Below are 16,169 nucleotides of genomic sequence, written 5' to 3' on the forward strand. Positions count from 1 at the left end.
GTTGTGTGAACATCTAACTTGAGACTCACTAATCATTATAATTTACTGTATTTCCTTTTTCCCCACTTGAGCTGCTGCTGTAAACTATGGAGGATAAAGATGAGTATGAGTCAGACTGGTGGCATACCTCTTAATCTATTTGCCTGTGTGACTAACAATGATCTGTTGTTCATCCCTTGAACCAGCCGAGCTGCTGCTGTAAAGTGTGGATGTGGGACACAGTGTTTCACTCTCTTGTGTATTAAGAGAATAAAACATGGGAGAATTTATCAGTGTGTGAGCTTCCTCTTTTCAGTCATGTTCAGCTGCTATTTGTTTTTATAAATGTCTTTTAAACCCTGGATTTTAGTGTGAGGTAGAGCTGGGAATCATCAGCTAATGAGGGTTTTTAAGAATGAGCATAAGAACAGAGCTGTCCTGAATCTGTGAAGAAAACTGACCTGGAACAACTGGAAATATGTTTCCTATATGATTTAACCCAGTTTAGTGTTGCACCCTCATATGAGATAAGATAATCCTTTATTCCTCCCACAGTGGGGAAATTTACAAGGTTGCAGCAGCAGACAACAGTAAAGAAATGTATAGCACAGATAATAAATAGCAATAGCAGTCAAAAAGAAAGCAGTATTCGTAATAAGGTATGATTAATATATAAGAATAAAAAGAATATACTGTATATATACACACATTCCAATCCAATCATGTTTATGTGTTGAAAACACAAATGTAGCTGTCGTCTACTTAAATAAAAGATTTCTGTTGTTTTTTGTGTTTTTATAATCCAAAGACTAATGGATCTATCAATTGATGACTTTAAAATGCAAAAAAATGTTACTTTATTTGAAAATCTTTGAGGTAAAGTTGAGGGACACAAAGTGCCCCGAATTCAGAGAATCATCTGTCTGTCTGTCGTTTACTAATGTACAGACTTTATTTTGAAAACCAGAAGTTTACTTTCTCATGTGTTCCTGGTTAAGCGACATCAGAGACGTTGGTAACATTCAAAGAAGTGAAGCAGTGTGGCAGAGAAGATGAAGACTGTCATCCAGAACCAAGCATGGACGGGCACGATGCAGGATTTCTCATATAAATTGAAAATGTTGGATTTGTGAATGACAGGAAATATATTCAACACATTTGTTGGAACAACACTGAAGTTAAATATAATGTTTGTCTCTATGGGGAATTCCACAGAGAATCTTTTCTAACTATACTGTGGATCAGTCACATGTGGCCAACACCCAGTCCACTGACCTCCACTGATCTAACACCAGTGTCACAGCCACAGTGATGTCACTTTGGTCAGTGCTGGTTGTGTCTGGAGGTGAAGGAACCAGACCAGACAGATGTTTTGGCTGCTCTTCAGCAGCCTGACATCACATGCTGCTACTAGCATCAAGTAACTCACTCTCTGATTGGCTGCCTGTGCCTGTGATCAGCTTTTGTTTTACCTTTTCACTGGTCCAGGCCACAGACAAAAACACTGTCATGTCCAACTCAAGACAACACACATAGTTTGGAATAATAATATTTTAATTACATAAATTATATCTATTCATGAATATCCATCCTGTGTGCATTTGGTTCTTATTGTCATGCATTTAGTCTTGTGCTGGGAGTTGATTATATTCTCATACAAAGTCTTGGGGAGTAAAAACACCGACATGAATGTGTACACGCTACATCTCGCACAATAAAAGTGATCCTTTTCTGCAACATCAGAACATCAGGACTTTTTTGGTTGTTTCTTTTTGTCCCTGGTAAATGTGCCAGTGTGGAGAGAGTTGAACTGAAGGGGAACGACAGGGGAAAAGGAGAGCCGGGTCTCTGGGATCAGAGGCACACTGCAGCTTCTTCAAACACACACCGAAGACACGAATATGCAAAAACTAACATACAGTAAAAGACATGGCTTCATACAGTCGACTTGGAAGTGGTTGTGTTACTAACGTGGAGCTGGTTTTCACATTTCCTGTGTCAAAATCACAGTCTGTACACACAGGCTGATGTGTGATTACTGTACAATAAGTTTTGGCATTGTACTGATTTCAAGATTAACTTGGATTTAAATTACAAGAGTAGTACAATATCAATATGACTATCAATAATAAAGATAGATATTTCCACATCAAATATATGATTCTATACAGATAAATATTTCCTCTGTCATTTGGGACATTTACATAATACAAGTAAATAAATAAATAAATTCCGATTCCAATAAACTATTTAGAGCAGAAATTGTCAAGATTGCACCAGTTTAAATGCAGATGCATAAAAACTTAATAAACGTCTCCAGCTGCAGTGGCTGCATCGCTCCCGTTTCAGTCTGTTCAGGTGTCAGTGAGCACACAGCTGTGGGTCTGTGGCGCCTCGTAGCGTCTGTGGGTCAGCGCCGGCTGCGTTCAGTCGTCTGCCCACTAACGTTGCATTGTTCTGTCTGCAAAGACGTCGCGTCTCGGCTCTTATAACGTGGTCTCGCTGCTCATGTCCCGGGGCCGGTGGTGGTCGATGTCCGAGTCGTAGTCCGACTCCATCTCGATCTTGACCTGGGGCACGGGGCAGGCCATCCCTCGGCCCATGGGCATGGCCGGAGACGACGGGCAGGAGATCTTCAGGTGGAGGGTGATGCTGAGAAAGGGGCAAGCTCCGGTTACCACACACACCGACAGCCAAATACACGGAGCAGGGCCGTTGTACAGGGGAGAAAGGTGATGATAATTCTAGGGGCCCAACACAAAACCCCAGTAGTCTAATCTTTGTAGCTATGACTGAATTATTCTGCATAAGACCCTGACTAAAACTCATAGTAATGCTGCATTAGCATCAAAACAAAGTAGGCTAAATAAAAAATGATAATACATATGTAGTCAGGGGCCCACTTTAGTGTTCCTTCAGGGGCCCCAGAATTCCTAGCAACGGCCCTGCCGAGGAGGCTACGTGGGGAGGGGGGGCGGGAGCTCGTGACCCCACAGCCAAAGACTGCAGCAGTCAGTGATGAGCAGCAGTGGATGACCTGATGGGGACAGTGAGCTGCTGCAGTGCCTGTCTGTGGTCACAGAGCCTGAGGGTGAAGGCCGGGGTATGTAACTGTGAGACTAGGTCAGGTTTTGTACCAGGAACGTGGGAATGAGTTTTGTTGTGGCCTTCACATGTGGAGAGCAAAGATCTCATCTCATAACCAACCTACATCTGTGTCTTACACCAAATTAACTTTATGTAGTTCAAACTTTTCAAAGAGAAGGGACTGACGGAAAACCAGTAACTGCTAACTCAACTCAACCTTGGGGTCGGGACCCCACATGCGGTCGCCTGGAATTCAAATGGGGTCACCTGAAATGTCTAGTAATTGATTTTAAAAATTACTGATAAAAATATTCTTTTAACTAATTATTATTCTTTTTTAAATGTATGATTAAAAACACCACACACAATCTTAAACAACTGTCTATACTTTCACTTTCTCGACAAGAAATCGAGTTCAAATAAAATGCGGCATATGAAAATATCTGATCTCACCCATGATTGACGGCCACGATCACATGACTGCACATGATGGGGGGTCACCAGAAATTTGTGATGTCAAAATGGGGCCACGAGCCAAAAAAAGTTGGGAACCACTGTGCTAACTGGACAATATATCTACTGTTACACTCACTAACCTGCTCTTATAATTATCAACATTTGCTGATACAATATTAAACACTGCGTTGGTTTTGATTTTGACTTCTCAAAGTTTTGCCTTTTACGGTTTTCATGTTTAGTCACCTGTGCAAAATTAGTCAAATTAGTGTGTTATGAACTTGGACTGAATGCAAATTTTTTATGTGGAAGCTGTTTCTGTTTGTACTTTGCCAAAGAATTGAGTTTGGAGGGTTTGGTGACAGAAGTGGATTCTAGGCACGGATAAATGTTCCAATAAAACAAATTCACAGACAGTTATTTTTACCGATCCACAGTAGACAACAAAATAATATCACACTGTCCATTCCAAACCATGCCTCTTTCAAAGCAATGCAGACATGATGGGCAATTTTTGAAACTCCAAATAAATAAAAAAACACAAAGAAAAAAAAAAAAGTCAAAAAGTAGTTATAGTTAAATGTTTAGCAAAATGAGCAAAGGCTGCACTTTTAATACAAAATGGCCTCCATTCAAACTGCTGTGGTTCCAGGTGAGCAGGAGGCTACAGGGTCAGACTATTGTTTCACATGCAGGTGTGAATGATTCACCTAAGAGACTCAGCACATGGAGGAAAAAGAAACAACCAAAACAATGATGCCTGTTGTGTTTGGATGATTACACAGGTGTATTCAAAACCAGCCTACAATAAATCTAACCGATAATATACAACAGATTTTAAATACCACACATTATGTATCTATTATTTCCACATCTAGTAATCTACACAGAGAAACCGGATCAGTGGCTCAGAGACACAGAGCAGAACTACACAGCATGCGTTTCTACTCGTCACCCTTCACCTCGCAGCCAGCGCCTTTCGGAGGTGTGAAGACTGACGCTGGTGTGTACAAAGGGCAGCGCAGTGCACATACTGTTAAACATCTAGCACATGACACAGGAAGAGCAGCGGCAGGGTGGTACCGTCAGTAACATCACAGTCATCTGCATTGCCTTAAAGTGCATGGAGAGGAGACTGAGCGCAAACATGATAAGAAGGTCAAAGACTGTGGCCTCAGTATTACATGTAGATAATCTGACTCCAATTGTTCATGTGGGTGTATTTGAGGCAGCATAACACAATGCAATCTAACACACTGACAAAATAAAAGCCTTCATAGGCTATTTTCTGGCTATTGTTGCGACACTGGGATTGACTTGGAGTAAAAAGCTACAGCTTTGTTTGCTGTGTCAAACTATATAAGACTATACAAGACTTTTGATGAGCAGTTCAATTCAGATGAGTTGACTATTCGTTGCTTCGATTTGGAGAAGTCTGGTTTGACTGCCAATCTCACTGTCGACTTGTTGCAAAATGTGCTTATGAAAGATAGATTCTACCATTCTGACTATACGGGGGTGCTCACTGCTGCTGAACATGTGATTTTACATAGACTTCCTTTGTTTTCTATTAATTCATGACACAAACTATTTTGATACAAATATCAGCCTAATTTCTTAAAGGGATAGTTCAACCTTTTGGCAAATTGGCCCATTGCCATAATCCCTGTAGTCTTAGGGGTAGGTTCATTACTTTTAATTGTTGGTGCAAGCTATATTTAGAACAGCGGAGCAGAGCTGGGAACGGAATGGGCTAGTTGTTTTCGAGGCAAATGCAGCGACTGTTGCCAAAAAACTGTATGCGCATCAGTGGTTTTGCATGAATGGAGACCAACTTCGTCTTATTATCTCCTAGCGTGGTGAATGTGCAGGTCACAACTTGTCCACAAGAGCGTTTTGGAGTTTTTGGATTGTGTATTTGATGAGGGAAACCAAGAAATTCCAGCAGTGTAGCTTTGAGCAGCTTGCGGCTCTGCTCCGCCGTTCTAAAAATAGCTTGCACCGATAATTAAAGGTAACGAACCTACTGCTATGACTATAGGGATTATGGCAATGGGCCAATTTGCCAAAATGTTGAACTACTCCTTTAATAAAAGTTGAAAATGACATGAGCGTTTAATCAGTAGGCCTATCCTTACTATGCACGATCACCCACTACAGTTGCACGATCCAAATAAGCTGAGGTGAAGGCACTACAGGACCTTTGGAGCAGCATATGGGGATTTCTATTGGCTCCACTAATGTCCACTAAAACTCTTTAAAAAAGGTGTGGGAGAATGTCCTGTTATTGTTATCTTATGCCAACTGAAAAATTAAATGTGTTTATTCAGGTGTTTTAGCTCTTAGCTTCTCTGGAGCGGAAATGAGATCGTGAATCAAGGAGGAAAAAAAACAATATGATTTGATAATTGGCATTATTGACTAAAGGTAAAATCTGACAAATAAGATTCAAATATGAAAACTTTGAGTTGGAGACACCCCTAGTTCAGTTCAGCCAAATTAGAAAAGCACGTAATGTTCCTGTGGTGGGATCTAACCATGCAGACACTCTGTTTTATTTGCTGTGTTTTTAAATAGATTCCTGCTGCCACCACATCACAATGCATGGACCTGAGGTTGTGGTGCCTGCAGCATTATAGATTATTACCGTTGCTCTCTGCTCCTTGCTTGGTGTGAGTCAGAGCCCTGATGCTACATTCACATACTTTTCTATTCCACATGAGGTTGAATTAGGACTATGTGGAGGCTCCTCTGCTAAAGGTATAAGGGAAGAAAAAAATGCTTTGTTTTTGTAATTTTTGTGAACTGGTAACAGTCCCTGTGTGTTAATAGAGATCTTACGTTTGTGTGTGTGTGTGTGTGTGTTAAAGAAGAGCACTGTGTGTGTCAGCAGCCTGGCAGTACGCCCCCCACTGAGTCTCTGTAACGTCAGGATAAACAAGGTCTCTGTAGGGGATGTGCAGTTTGAGGACACAGTACCTGCGATCCAAGTCTGACTCTGAGCTGGGTGAGTGGTTGGAGTAGGGGTGGTACTTGTCCTGTGAGGAAACACACACACACACAGACACACACATACGAGACACTCACATCAGAAACTGCTGTTATGACCCGTGGCTCCAACGGGGGGCAGCAGAAGCTCGAGTTTCTCACCTCTTCCTCGCTGTCGTCTGGTTTGGGCTTCTTCTTGTCCTTGTCCTTACCCTTCTTCTTGTCGTCATCCTTCTTCTTTTTCTCTTTCTCAGGCAGGAGGTCGTCCAGCCAGGCCAGGTCGTGCTGGGAGAAGACCATGTCCAGCATCTTCCGGACCAGCATCAGACCCAAGATCTAAAGGGGTTTGGAAAAACACAGGCCTCATTTGAACAGTGTTTTAGCATTTTAGATTTAGTCTTAGTTTTAGTCTTTTGGACTAAAATGTTTATTAGTCATAGTCAATTTTAGTCGACATAAACTCCAAAAGGTTTTAGTCTAGTTTTAGTAAACAAAAAAATGTATAGTCTTTTAACAAATTAATTCAATAAGTAGGCTATTGGAGATTGCTGGGCAGAAACCTTTTATCTCCATATTTCATATTTTTTCCAACATATTTCAGCTGTTTTTTTTTAATGAATTTATGCACTACGTCATCATACAAGAGTGTCACACATAAGTTGTGAAAATAGCAGATCTATAAGTTCAACACATTGTGAGCTTGTAGATCGGCTATTTCCACCAATAATTACAATAATAAAGGAATGGTTTTAGACATACAATGTTTCCACCCAAAGGCAAATACGTTCTGGTCTATACGGATTATGCATTAGCCTGAACACAGATAAAGTGGTAACAGTTGTGCATTCAGTTTTTTCCTGCTGGATTATATTTAAAATACGATATATCTTCTCGTCGAGTGACAGCAGGTGTGTTGAGCAGAATGTGCGCTGCATGTCAGGTGGTGGGTGTGACCACACAAGGATGGGATGCAGCAGCAGCGTTGCAGATACTTTTTAAGTTTTAATTGACAGATTACACGCACAATAAGCAGAAATGTCACGCATGTTGAACGTCTGACCATCCACCCGTCAGCGCCGCGGAAAGGCTGCACTGCGGTCACCGGAACTGATCGCTGCCTGTCACTCTAATCACAAGCACCCGGCGGCGTGCGCACCGCGGCTCGTCTCAGCAGCGTTGTTCTATTTTTGACAGAGCCGTTGCTAAATCGTGTGAAGCTTTCGAGTAATGACAATCCACAATATGAAATTTAGAGGCAATCGCAGCCCTACCACTAACATTTAAAGGGATAGTTCACCCAAAATTGAAATTCAACTCATTATCTACTCACCCTCATGTCGACTAAGGGCTGGGAGGAGTCTCCGTGGCTTCTCTGAGTTACAGGGGGTCTCAGCGTAGCAGTGCATGTCCATATAATGGTTAAAATTAAATAAGTCTATATTTCAAGCTTGTTTTGTAGCGGAAGCTTCTCGAAGCTCCTCTTCCCGGTTCGTCAAATTTGGACGAACTGGGAAGAGGAGGACCAAAGTTTTGTGAAGAGTGTTTCCAGCTGTTTTGATTAGCTGGAAACATGACATATAATAGAACTATCCCTTTAAGTATCTCGTCACTGTCTCGTTATCGTCATGAAAAAAAGGGGCATCACCGAAATAATTTCGGCATCCTCATCATTGACGAAAACAACACTGCATTTGAACCCCTATTAACACTAGTGTCAGGTCTGCTGTGGTCTGAATTTGAATGAGCTGGATGGTATTTGTAAATTACATTAACGTGAAACACACAGTCACATCAGATTCACTAAATTCAGCTTTGATAATTCCAGTTCCTCATGAGGGGTGGAGCTGTAAAGATCAGGGTTACACATCTTCCTCTGACAACAACAACACAGGATCTGTCAGACCCCGTGTTAGAAATGTTCCTCCACATACCATAACAGGGAAGATGATGGCCAAGAAGGTGGATTTGAGGATCCAGAGCACGGCCAGACAGACGATCTGGAGCAGTGTGAACAGGTGAACTCTCCTCAGAGGAACGTGCCGGAGGAAAGAGAAGTCAGGCTGGTGCTTGGAGGGCATCATGTACAACTTGATCCTGTCCCAGAACTGTGGAGGACGGAGGAAGATGGAGGAGAGGAGCACAAGGTGTGAAAGGCGCAGGTTAATTAAAGGCAGACCTCTGATATTAAAGATTAATCACCATTTATATCAGGCAGATTTGTTATGCGTCACAGCTCTGTGAGTTGCAGGAAAGTTACTAAGTAGCACCTGCTCACCAAGCTCTGAGCCATACATCTCTGAACTCATCTAAATGCACATGTGAAATCATTACTCTGGATCTAAGTTGCTATAATACAACACCTGGACACCAGAGCCTCTATTTGATAACTTGGGCAACGCTGGAGCTTCTAAAAAAAATTCTCCTGAGTCTTTTTCTCCATGTGATTGTGTTGTCTCTGTGGTTACATGTGCTGCCCGTTGGCCTTCTTGTTTGCTCGGCAGCTCTAAACAAGCTGCCTCCCGCCTGTCGTCGAGAAAAGCAATAAGATGTCCGACCACGATAAGTCAATTTACTATGATAAAGAAGCTCAACAGCTGGCGCACAGCGTACCTGGATCCCACTGAGCGAGGCTACGCCCATGTAGAGGAAGACACCGTACAGCACAGGCATGGGGATGAACTACAAGACACAGGCAGGATAGACAATGTGTGAGATGTTTAAACACATAACAAGTTTCTAGACAGTTAACACTGTAGATGGTGATGAAAAGAACTGTGTGTTTGATGTTTGATGTTAAATATTTAAATGGGTAACCCTAGAACACTAACGTCGGGTGATTTTCACCTGTGAAATTATTATTTCATAATTTTCATTATGTTGCTGTTGTCTGAGTTTCATGGGTCCCTGGGTAGCTTCATACTGCTCAGTGACGTCATTGAAGGTGGCATGTTACCCTGCTCCCATCCCTAGTTTTTTCAGCAGGCACATGTTGGGTGGATTTCACCCGACGTTAGTGTTTATGTATCTAAATCTGGCAACCGTTTCTGGTGATGCTGAAAATTCTTCTTTTTACTCCACCAAATAAGACTCAAATGTCCCACAAATGGGTGGTCTGAAGGACAAAGTCCCAGCTCCATTAGTTTTTTTTTTAAGGAAGTTTTTGTTAAAGCAGTACTAAAGAACTTTCAGTTTTGGTTGAGTTTGGCGGCGCCTGTGGACCAAAGCGGTAGTGTTTTGCCTGAAGGAAGACTCCATTTCCCATGAACACTAGCGTGAAGCCCTGTAAATATCCTGCATTAAAATTAACAGAAGACATCAAAACTAAGTTTCTGTTTCCAGTGGATCATTTCAAAGTGAAAACACAAACATAATCCATTGCTAAAGTGCCGTTTTGCCTGTTCCCTCCTTGTTGTGACTCGCAAAAGTGAAAGTGAAACTTAAGTGAGAGCCGGGTTCCTACCATGCTCCTCAAAGCTGCTTAGTGCCAGAGAAAGAGATACAGACCCCCTCAGGCCATGACAGAGGTGTCATTCAACTTGTTGTAAGTCGATGTATCATCACAAAAGTTATGAAAATATTTTATGAAGGTTGAAAAGTTACTTAGTGCTGGTTTAAAGAAACAAAAAAAATCACAAATTTTGGACATTTTTTTATAGAGACACCATGATACCTTTTTTTCATTTTGTGAAACATTGTATAGTGGAAAATAAAGGAAGTGTACTTCAATTTGCCATGTATTGTTGTATTTTAATATACTTTGATGAGAAATATTTTTTTATGGGTATATTATATCGGGTAAAAAATACCCGGCGTTAGTGATGATGTAACTATTTTTAACGTTAGTGTTCTAGGGGTAATTATGAATTAGACCAGTAATTAACTGTCAAGCACATAAAAATACTGCCCTGATTTTTCTATTGTTAGAGGAACATTTTTATATTCATAATTCTTATTATATCATGTTTCCAGCTAATCAAAACAGCTGGAAACACTCTTCACAAAACTTTGGTCATCCAGAAACGCTTTGTTAGGATTGCTACCTGATCAGAGTCACACATTTCATCTGCTCCTTTATTTCAGAGGCTTCACATTCTAAGTATTTATGACATTAATATTTTTCAAAAACGTGTTTTTCTTTATAAGATACTCTCTAATGAGGGAAATATTCCAGAACAATTCAAGACTTATTTCAAAGAAAATTCAAAGGTTCATTCAATCTGCAAATCTTCATCTCCCTAAACTCCTCACTACCAGAGGTCAGTTCTCAATTAGATATAGAGGTTCTAAGTTATGGAACAGTTTCTCCCATTTAGCAAAACATTGTTCTTCTGTGAAATGTTTAAAAGATAATTTAACTGCTGATTTGTAATGTATTGTCTATGTAGGCATTTGTCTTACTGTTCATTGATAACTACACATTTTAATACTGATTATTATTCTCATTATTATTATTATTGCTCATGAGTTACTAATGGACACATGTACATGCACACATATCCACACACATACTTATATTATATATATGTTATTGTTGTTAGTCACTATTATTTTTATTAACTTTTTCATGTTATTTTGTGCTTTTGTACATTAAAATGATAACATTTATATCATTATATGGTGGAGGCTTCAAATAAGCCTACCGTGGTTTTTTGCCTCTCCCTGCACTGTTTTATTATTACCTATTATGTTTTATGTTGTATTCTTTTAAATTGTGCAAAATAAAAAAGAAAGAAAGAAAGAAAGAAAGAAAGAAAGAAAGAAAGAAACGAAAGAAAGAAACGAAAAAAGAAAGAAAGAAAAAGAATCATCTGAGCCCTGCCTGCTCTAAACATGCTGTAGCTGTTCATCTTGCAGGACGAAGTCAAGAGAAACAATGTGATTGACATCGACATCTACACTGTGACATTGTTTACACATATTGGATGTGGATTTCTTCCACTCACACATGAACCTGGAAATTGTGTGTGATGACACCCACTATGTTACTGTGAGACTCTGCACTCTGCTTGGTGTGTGATCTCTGGGGCCTGAACCTCCGTCCTCACTCAGCTGTGACCTGCCTGTATGCTCATGTTAATAAAGATGAAGGCCTGATGAGTCTGCATGTACGTCACTTATTGCACCTTTGCATTTGTACATTTTTCTATTTACGTATAGTTGTATTTTATTTTGCCGTTTTTAATCTATAATCTGTAATATAAATCTTTGCTAAATGTAAGACTGCAGGAAATCTTGACTCTGAAATTCTAATTTTGACTCTGACATGAAATAAAAGTGAACTTCTGACTTCTTAAAGGGACATTTTGAAATAAAAAAGTTATATAATGAGAGAAAAATCTATTATCATTTGATTAAACTATAAATATTAAAATAAAAGTAATGGAATAATATCTAAAATTAATGATTGATCATACCATCAATAATTCCTTAAATAATTTCACAGTTGATTTATTTCTTATTTATTTAACATTGAACACTTTGAGCTGCAGTAATAATGCAGTACACAGACCTTTAAAGATGGCGAGAAAAATAATCGATAAAAAAAGCAGATACATTCTCAGATTGTGTTTGTTGAGGCTTTAAATGAGTCAGTGTTGTAGATCTTAGCAGGTTTTACCTTCCACTACATCCTTTATTACAAGCTCTATGAATCACAAATCCAGAACAAACACAGCATGTCCTTCATACCTTCAGCACTGGGGCCAGGAAGATGGAGACTCCGGTGAGAACAAACACCAAAATTCCCGTCATTCTTTGTTCTCTGGATATTGGAAATTGATGAAATATACACAAGAGACAGTGAAGTCAATTGTACAAGGCTTTGCTGCCTCTCATACTGTGATATTGCCTACAACTGTTTTTTTTCTGTGTTTTTGTTTGACTGTGGACCGACCTGACTCCCAGGAACTGAGGCTGCTCCCCCGGGGCGCTGGACTCGCTCTCCATCTTCAGAGAGTCGATGTGGGCGATGGAGATGACGGTGGCAGCGACGTACCAGGGCAGGCCGATGAAGGAGCAGGCGGCCATCAGGACCCCCACCCAGAACAGATCCAGGTGATAGCCACAGCCTTTCTGCCAGGGAAACCAGGCACACATCAGTTTTTAGAAACACAAAAAAAGGATCTGATGAGGCTGGGATGACTGGGAAAATGTACATCCATAAACATGATACCGGTATATAGTAAACACACATTTATGCCCACACTGTTTTTTCATGCACTGATCAATTTTGAGATTTGGGGCTATTTTTCTTCCTGAACATGTCTTCTTTCAGAAAAGTGGAAAGAAATGGTCGAAAATCCAGTAGATTTCTTCTAAATTTACCAAAGGTTAGAAGCTATTGTGACATACTGTGCTGTGTCTGTTTCCTCTGTATCTGCAACCAATCGTAAAATAATCGTAAAAGTACAATTGACATTAACAATCTATGGAATTTTACTGTACAAGTCTTTCAAGGCTGTTTTCTCAAAATGAGTTTTTCCTCAGACTCTGAGCCTGAAATCTCTGCTTCAGCAGCGCTTACAGACACCAAACCTTCCAGTTTTATCCCTGTCAATATTTTGAAGGTTTTTACAGAGGGGATTGTTGATATATCATTCACAGCCTGATTTATACAACGTTTTGTTCCTAAACACAGGGTGAAATTAGATTTTTTTAGGGCTTGTGACAGTATTTTCTCATTTACAGGGTGATAAAAAGAGATATCCAAGATCTCCTCTGTAAAAACTTCTGACTCTAATACGTCAACTAAATAAAACAAGAATTGTGAAAGTGGCTTTATCCATTGTTCAGATTTCGGTTCTGGAAATGTATGCAAATTAGCATATTTCATTAGATATATACCTCATTCACATATTTAAACATACAATTTTACAAAACTTGTAATACAAAAAATATTTGTCTTAATGTAAGTGATAAACTTGGGAAGTTTCATGGTGATATCTGTTAGTTAATTTTTTTCCCTATTCACTAGTGTTTCCCCTTGATATGAGATTTGTGAAGCCTCAGCACACGGCAGCGCTCCGCTCCACCTACCTTCAGTTTGTTCTCTTTGCGGTTAACGATGACAGCGCTGATCTGCTGGTCCATGAAGATGAGGATGGTGACGAGGAGGGCGGGGACGAAGCTGGCCACATATACCCACCATGGGTTCTTTCCAAACGGCATCACCAGCCAACCGCGGCCAGGCCGAGTTGGCTGGTGGGGGAGGAGAGCCCATTTTATTTCCACAACATCTGAGTTTGTTCAGTGCCACATACATCATTTATACAGAATTACAACTTTACATTTTAATCATCATCTACAACTGAATTGTTGCATAGTTTAGTTCATTCTAGCCAAGAGATAAACCAAGCTACAGCCAGGAGTTGGTTAGCTTTGCTTATCCTAAATACTGGAAGTAGTGGATAGCAGCTCTACCAAAAGTAACCAATTCTCGCTTTTGAATAAAGCTGTGATGTGAAATCCAGTTTCTATACCTTAAATTCTGTTGGGACAATCAGCTTGGGAGTTTTGAGTCCAATCAACATGTCAAGCCCCACGAACGTCATAATGGACATGAAGATGGAGAAGTCGCTGATGAGTTTCCTCAGCTGGTGCCACAAACAGAAATGAAAGAAAAAAGAGTTTAGATGAGAAACAAAACAACTTCTTTGAAGAAGTAAAGGAAAGATCAGGTCTGATAGGAGGAAACTCATAAATATTGAAGAAGCTGAGCTCTGCTCGGTAGAATTAAAGATAATCCTTTTTTTGTCTGTACAACTAATCACCACCTGAGAGATCAGACACAGAGCAGATGTGAGCAGCTGTGCTGTGTTGGCCCTGAGTGGATTCTACCAACAACATTATTCAGTTAACAGCAGACCACCTCCAGGCAAAAAGGTACATCCATCACTGAAAGTGATATTAAGTGCTCTCCTTGGTCTAAGTCTGCTTGGTTCACATTGTTGTCTGAAATCTGCAGATGTTTCCTTCACCAAGCAGCCAAACTGCAGGAAACATAGCCACAAGCTCCTCCTCCTGTGTAACAGCCCAGAATAATAGCTGAACATTATGATGTCACAGTGAAACTGACCATTTGGATATAAAATGTCACTTAATTTATGCTTATACACTGTTGAAGTAGTGAATGAACTCTTTAGTTATGGACAAAAATGTGTTTTACTGTGACCTTTGACCTTTCCCTGCCAATTGATCAACTCATCCTTCAGCCCCAGTGATCATTTGAGCCAGATAATCCCCTTCCCTTTGGGTCAAGATGTACATTTGTATAATATGTTTACACTTCTAATGACAAAATATATCTAGACAGTCATTGAACAGATTATTTCTATTTTGTATTAATTTATGGAGAAGGGATGGGGGTGAAAAACTTTTACTTCTTCTCACTCATTTTGGAATATGCAAATTAATTTATTTGTTTTGTATATTTTATTTGCATATTGTTTGAGTATTTTGTCTGCCATGTCTTTGTGGAATTATTTATGTTAAGAATAAGAATTACTTTATTAATCCCCAAAGGGAAATTGTTTTTTTTTTTCTACATTAGAACAGATATATTGTGCAACTTTGCTTTCTTCATCTTAAACAACACATACACAGGACAGATAGTTTTTTCACCTTGGTGGGGAAGTAGCGGCTGAACTTGAACTTCTTGAGTGAGACGGTCATGGAGTAGGTGCCGAAGAAGAGGATGAAGGACATGAGAGCCAGATCGGGGACGTACTTGCAGGACTTTCCCACCAGAGAGCCTCCGTACTTCAGACACTCCTTCTTGCTCAGCTGGCTCCAGTCCAGAGCTGTCACATTCAACTGGGGTGGTGGGTGGCGGTGGTGGGGAGACAGGAAGAGGATGAAGAAGAGTGAAGTGTTTTGACAAAGACGCAGAGGAAAACGACGTAAACACAGAAACAGAGAGAACATCGTCGGCACGGATTTATAATATAATTTATAATCCATGGAAGACAGTGAGAGGTTAATGGGATAGATGGTGAGAAACAAACAAAAGGAGAGAAACAGGAGAGCAGAGAGGCCTCTTCGTCAGACAGAGTGGACACCTGGGTTGATTTTATGTCTTTTCTAACAGTATCATCATCTGGGCTTTGAAACACCCCCTACAAAAGCTGAAGCGTCACCGGCCCTTTAATTAAAGGAGACATTATTAAAATATCACTTTTTGGGTGTTTGTCTTGCCTTCCAGCCCCCAAAATGTGAGAATTGACAAAAAAAATCTGTAATTTTCAGGCTCCCTAGGTCAAAATCGATGTGGTTTTGTTCCCTCAGTTGTCTTCCAGTGGCGTAACTATTTTCAAGATGGCGCCACAGATGGCTGCCTCAGTGTTTTGGTGTGCTCTTGTCTGTCTTGTTTTGTGTTTTAATTTAATTATTGTGTTTTAATTTAATTATTTCTGCCAATATTGTGGCAGCTCCTACTCCAGGGAAGGTATATGTGTATTTATCGTATACAGTATGCATATTTCCTTTTTATGCGTATCTTTTGCACTAGAATATTTTAATTCATTCTATTTTATTTTATTTAAATTCTTAATTTTCTAAATTCGTATTCTATTCTATGTTTAGTTAGTTAGTTACTAGTTATATACTTGCACCTGACACCAAGACTGTAAACTGACCTTTACTGCTCTTGGCAATAAAACAGT

General features: G+C 40.0%; 1 protein-coding gene across 2 annotated transcripts in view; it reads right to left on the bottom strand.

Annotated features, from left to right (window-relative positions):
- Positions 1-1,518: 1,518 nt before the first annotated feature.
- The window catches only part of slc4a5a (solute carrier family 4 member 5a), a 50,342-nt gene continuing 35,691 nt past the window's right edge, over positions 1,519-16,169 (bottom strand). The window contains exons 17-26 of one of the 2 annotated variants that reach the window (XM_085787665.1): positions 15,130-15,321; positions 13,989-14,102; positions 13,546-13,707; positions 12,404-12,582; positions 12,199-12,271; positions 9,121-9,189; positions 8,442-8,615; positions 6,673-6,846; positions 6,502-6,560; positions 1,519-2,631 (exon numbers count right to left, since the gene is read on the bottom strand). In XM_085787665.1, coding sequence (XP_085643791.1) covers positions 2,466-2,631; positions 6,502-6,560; positions 6,673-6,846; positions 8,442-8,615; positions 9,121-9,189; positions 12,199-12,271; positions 12,404-12,582; positions 13,546-13,707; positions 13,989-14,102; positions 15,130-15,321 — 1,362 coding nt within the window. In that variant the 3' untranslated portion in view covers positions 1,519-2,465. The remainder of the gene's footprint in view (positions 2,632-6,501; positions 6,561-6,672; positions 6,847-8,441; positions 8,616-9,120; positions 9,190-12,198; positions 12,272-12,403; positions 12,583-13,545; positions 13,708-13,988; positions 14,103-15,129; positions 15,322-16,169) is intronic. The other variant, XM_085787664.1, reaches the window with a different exon arrangement.

This window comes from Trachurus japonicus, chromosome 9, assembly GCF_045865225.1.
Source record: "Trachurus japonicus isolate A0001 chromosome 9, Traja_1.0".
In the NCBI taxonomy this organism is placed as follows: domain Eukaryota; kingdom Metazoa; phylum Chordata; class Actinopteri; order Carangiformes; family Carangidae; genus Trachurus; species Trachurus japonicus.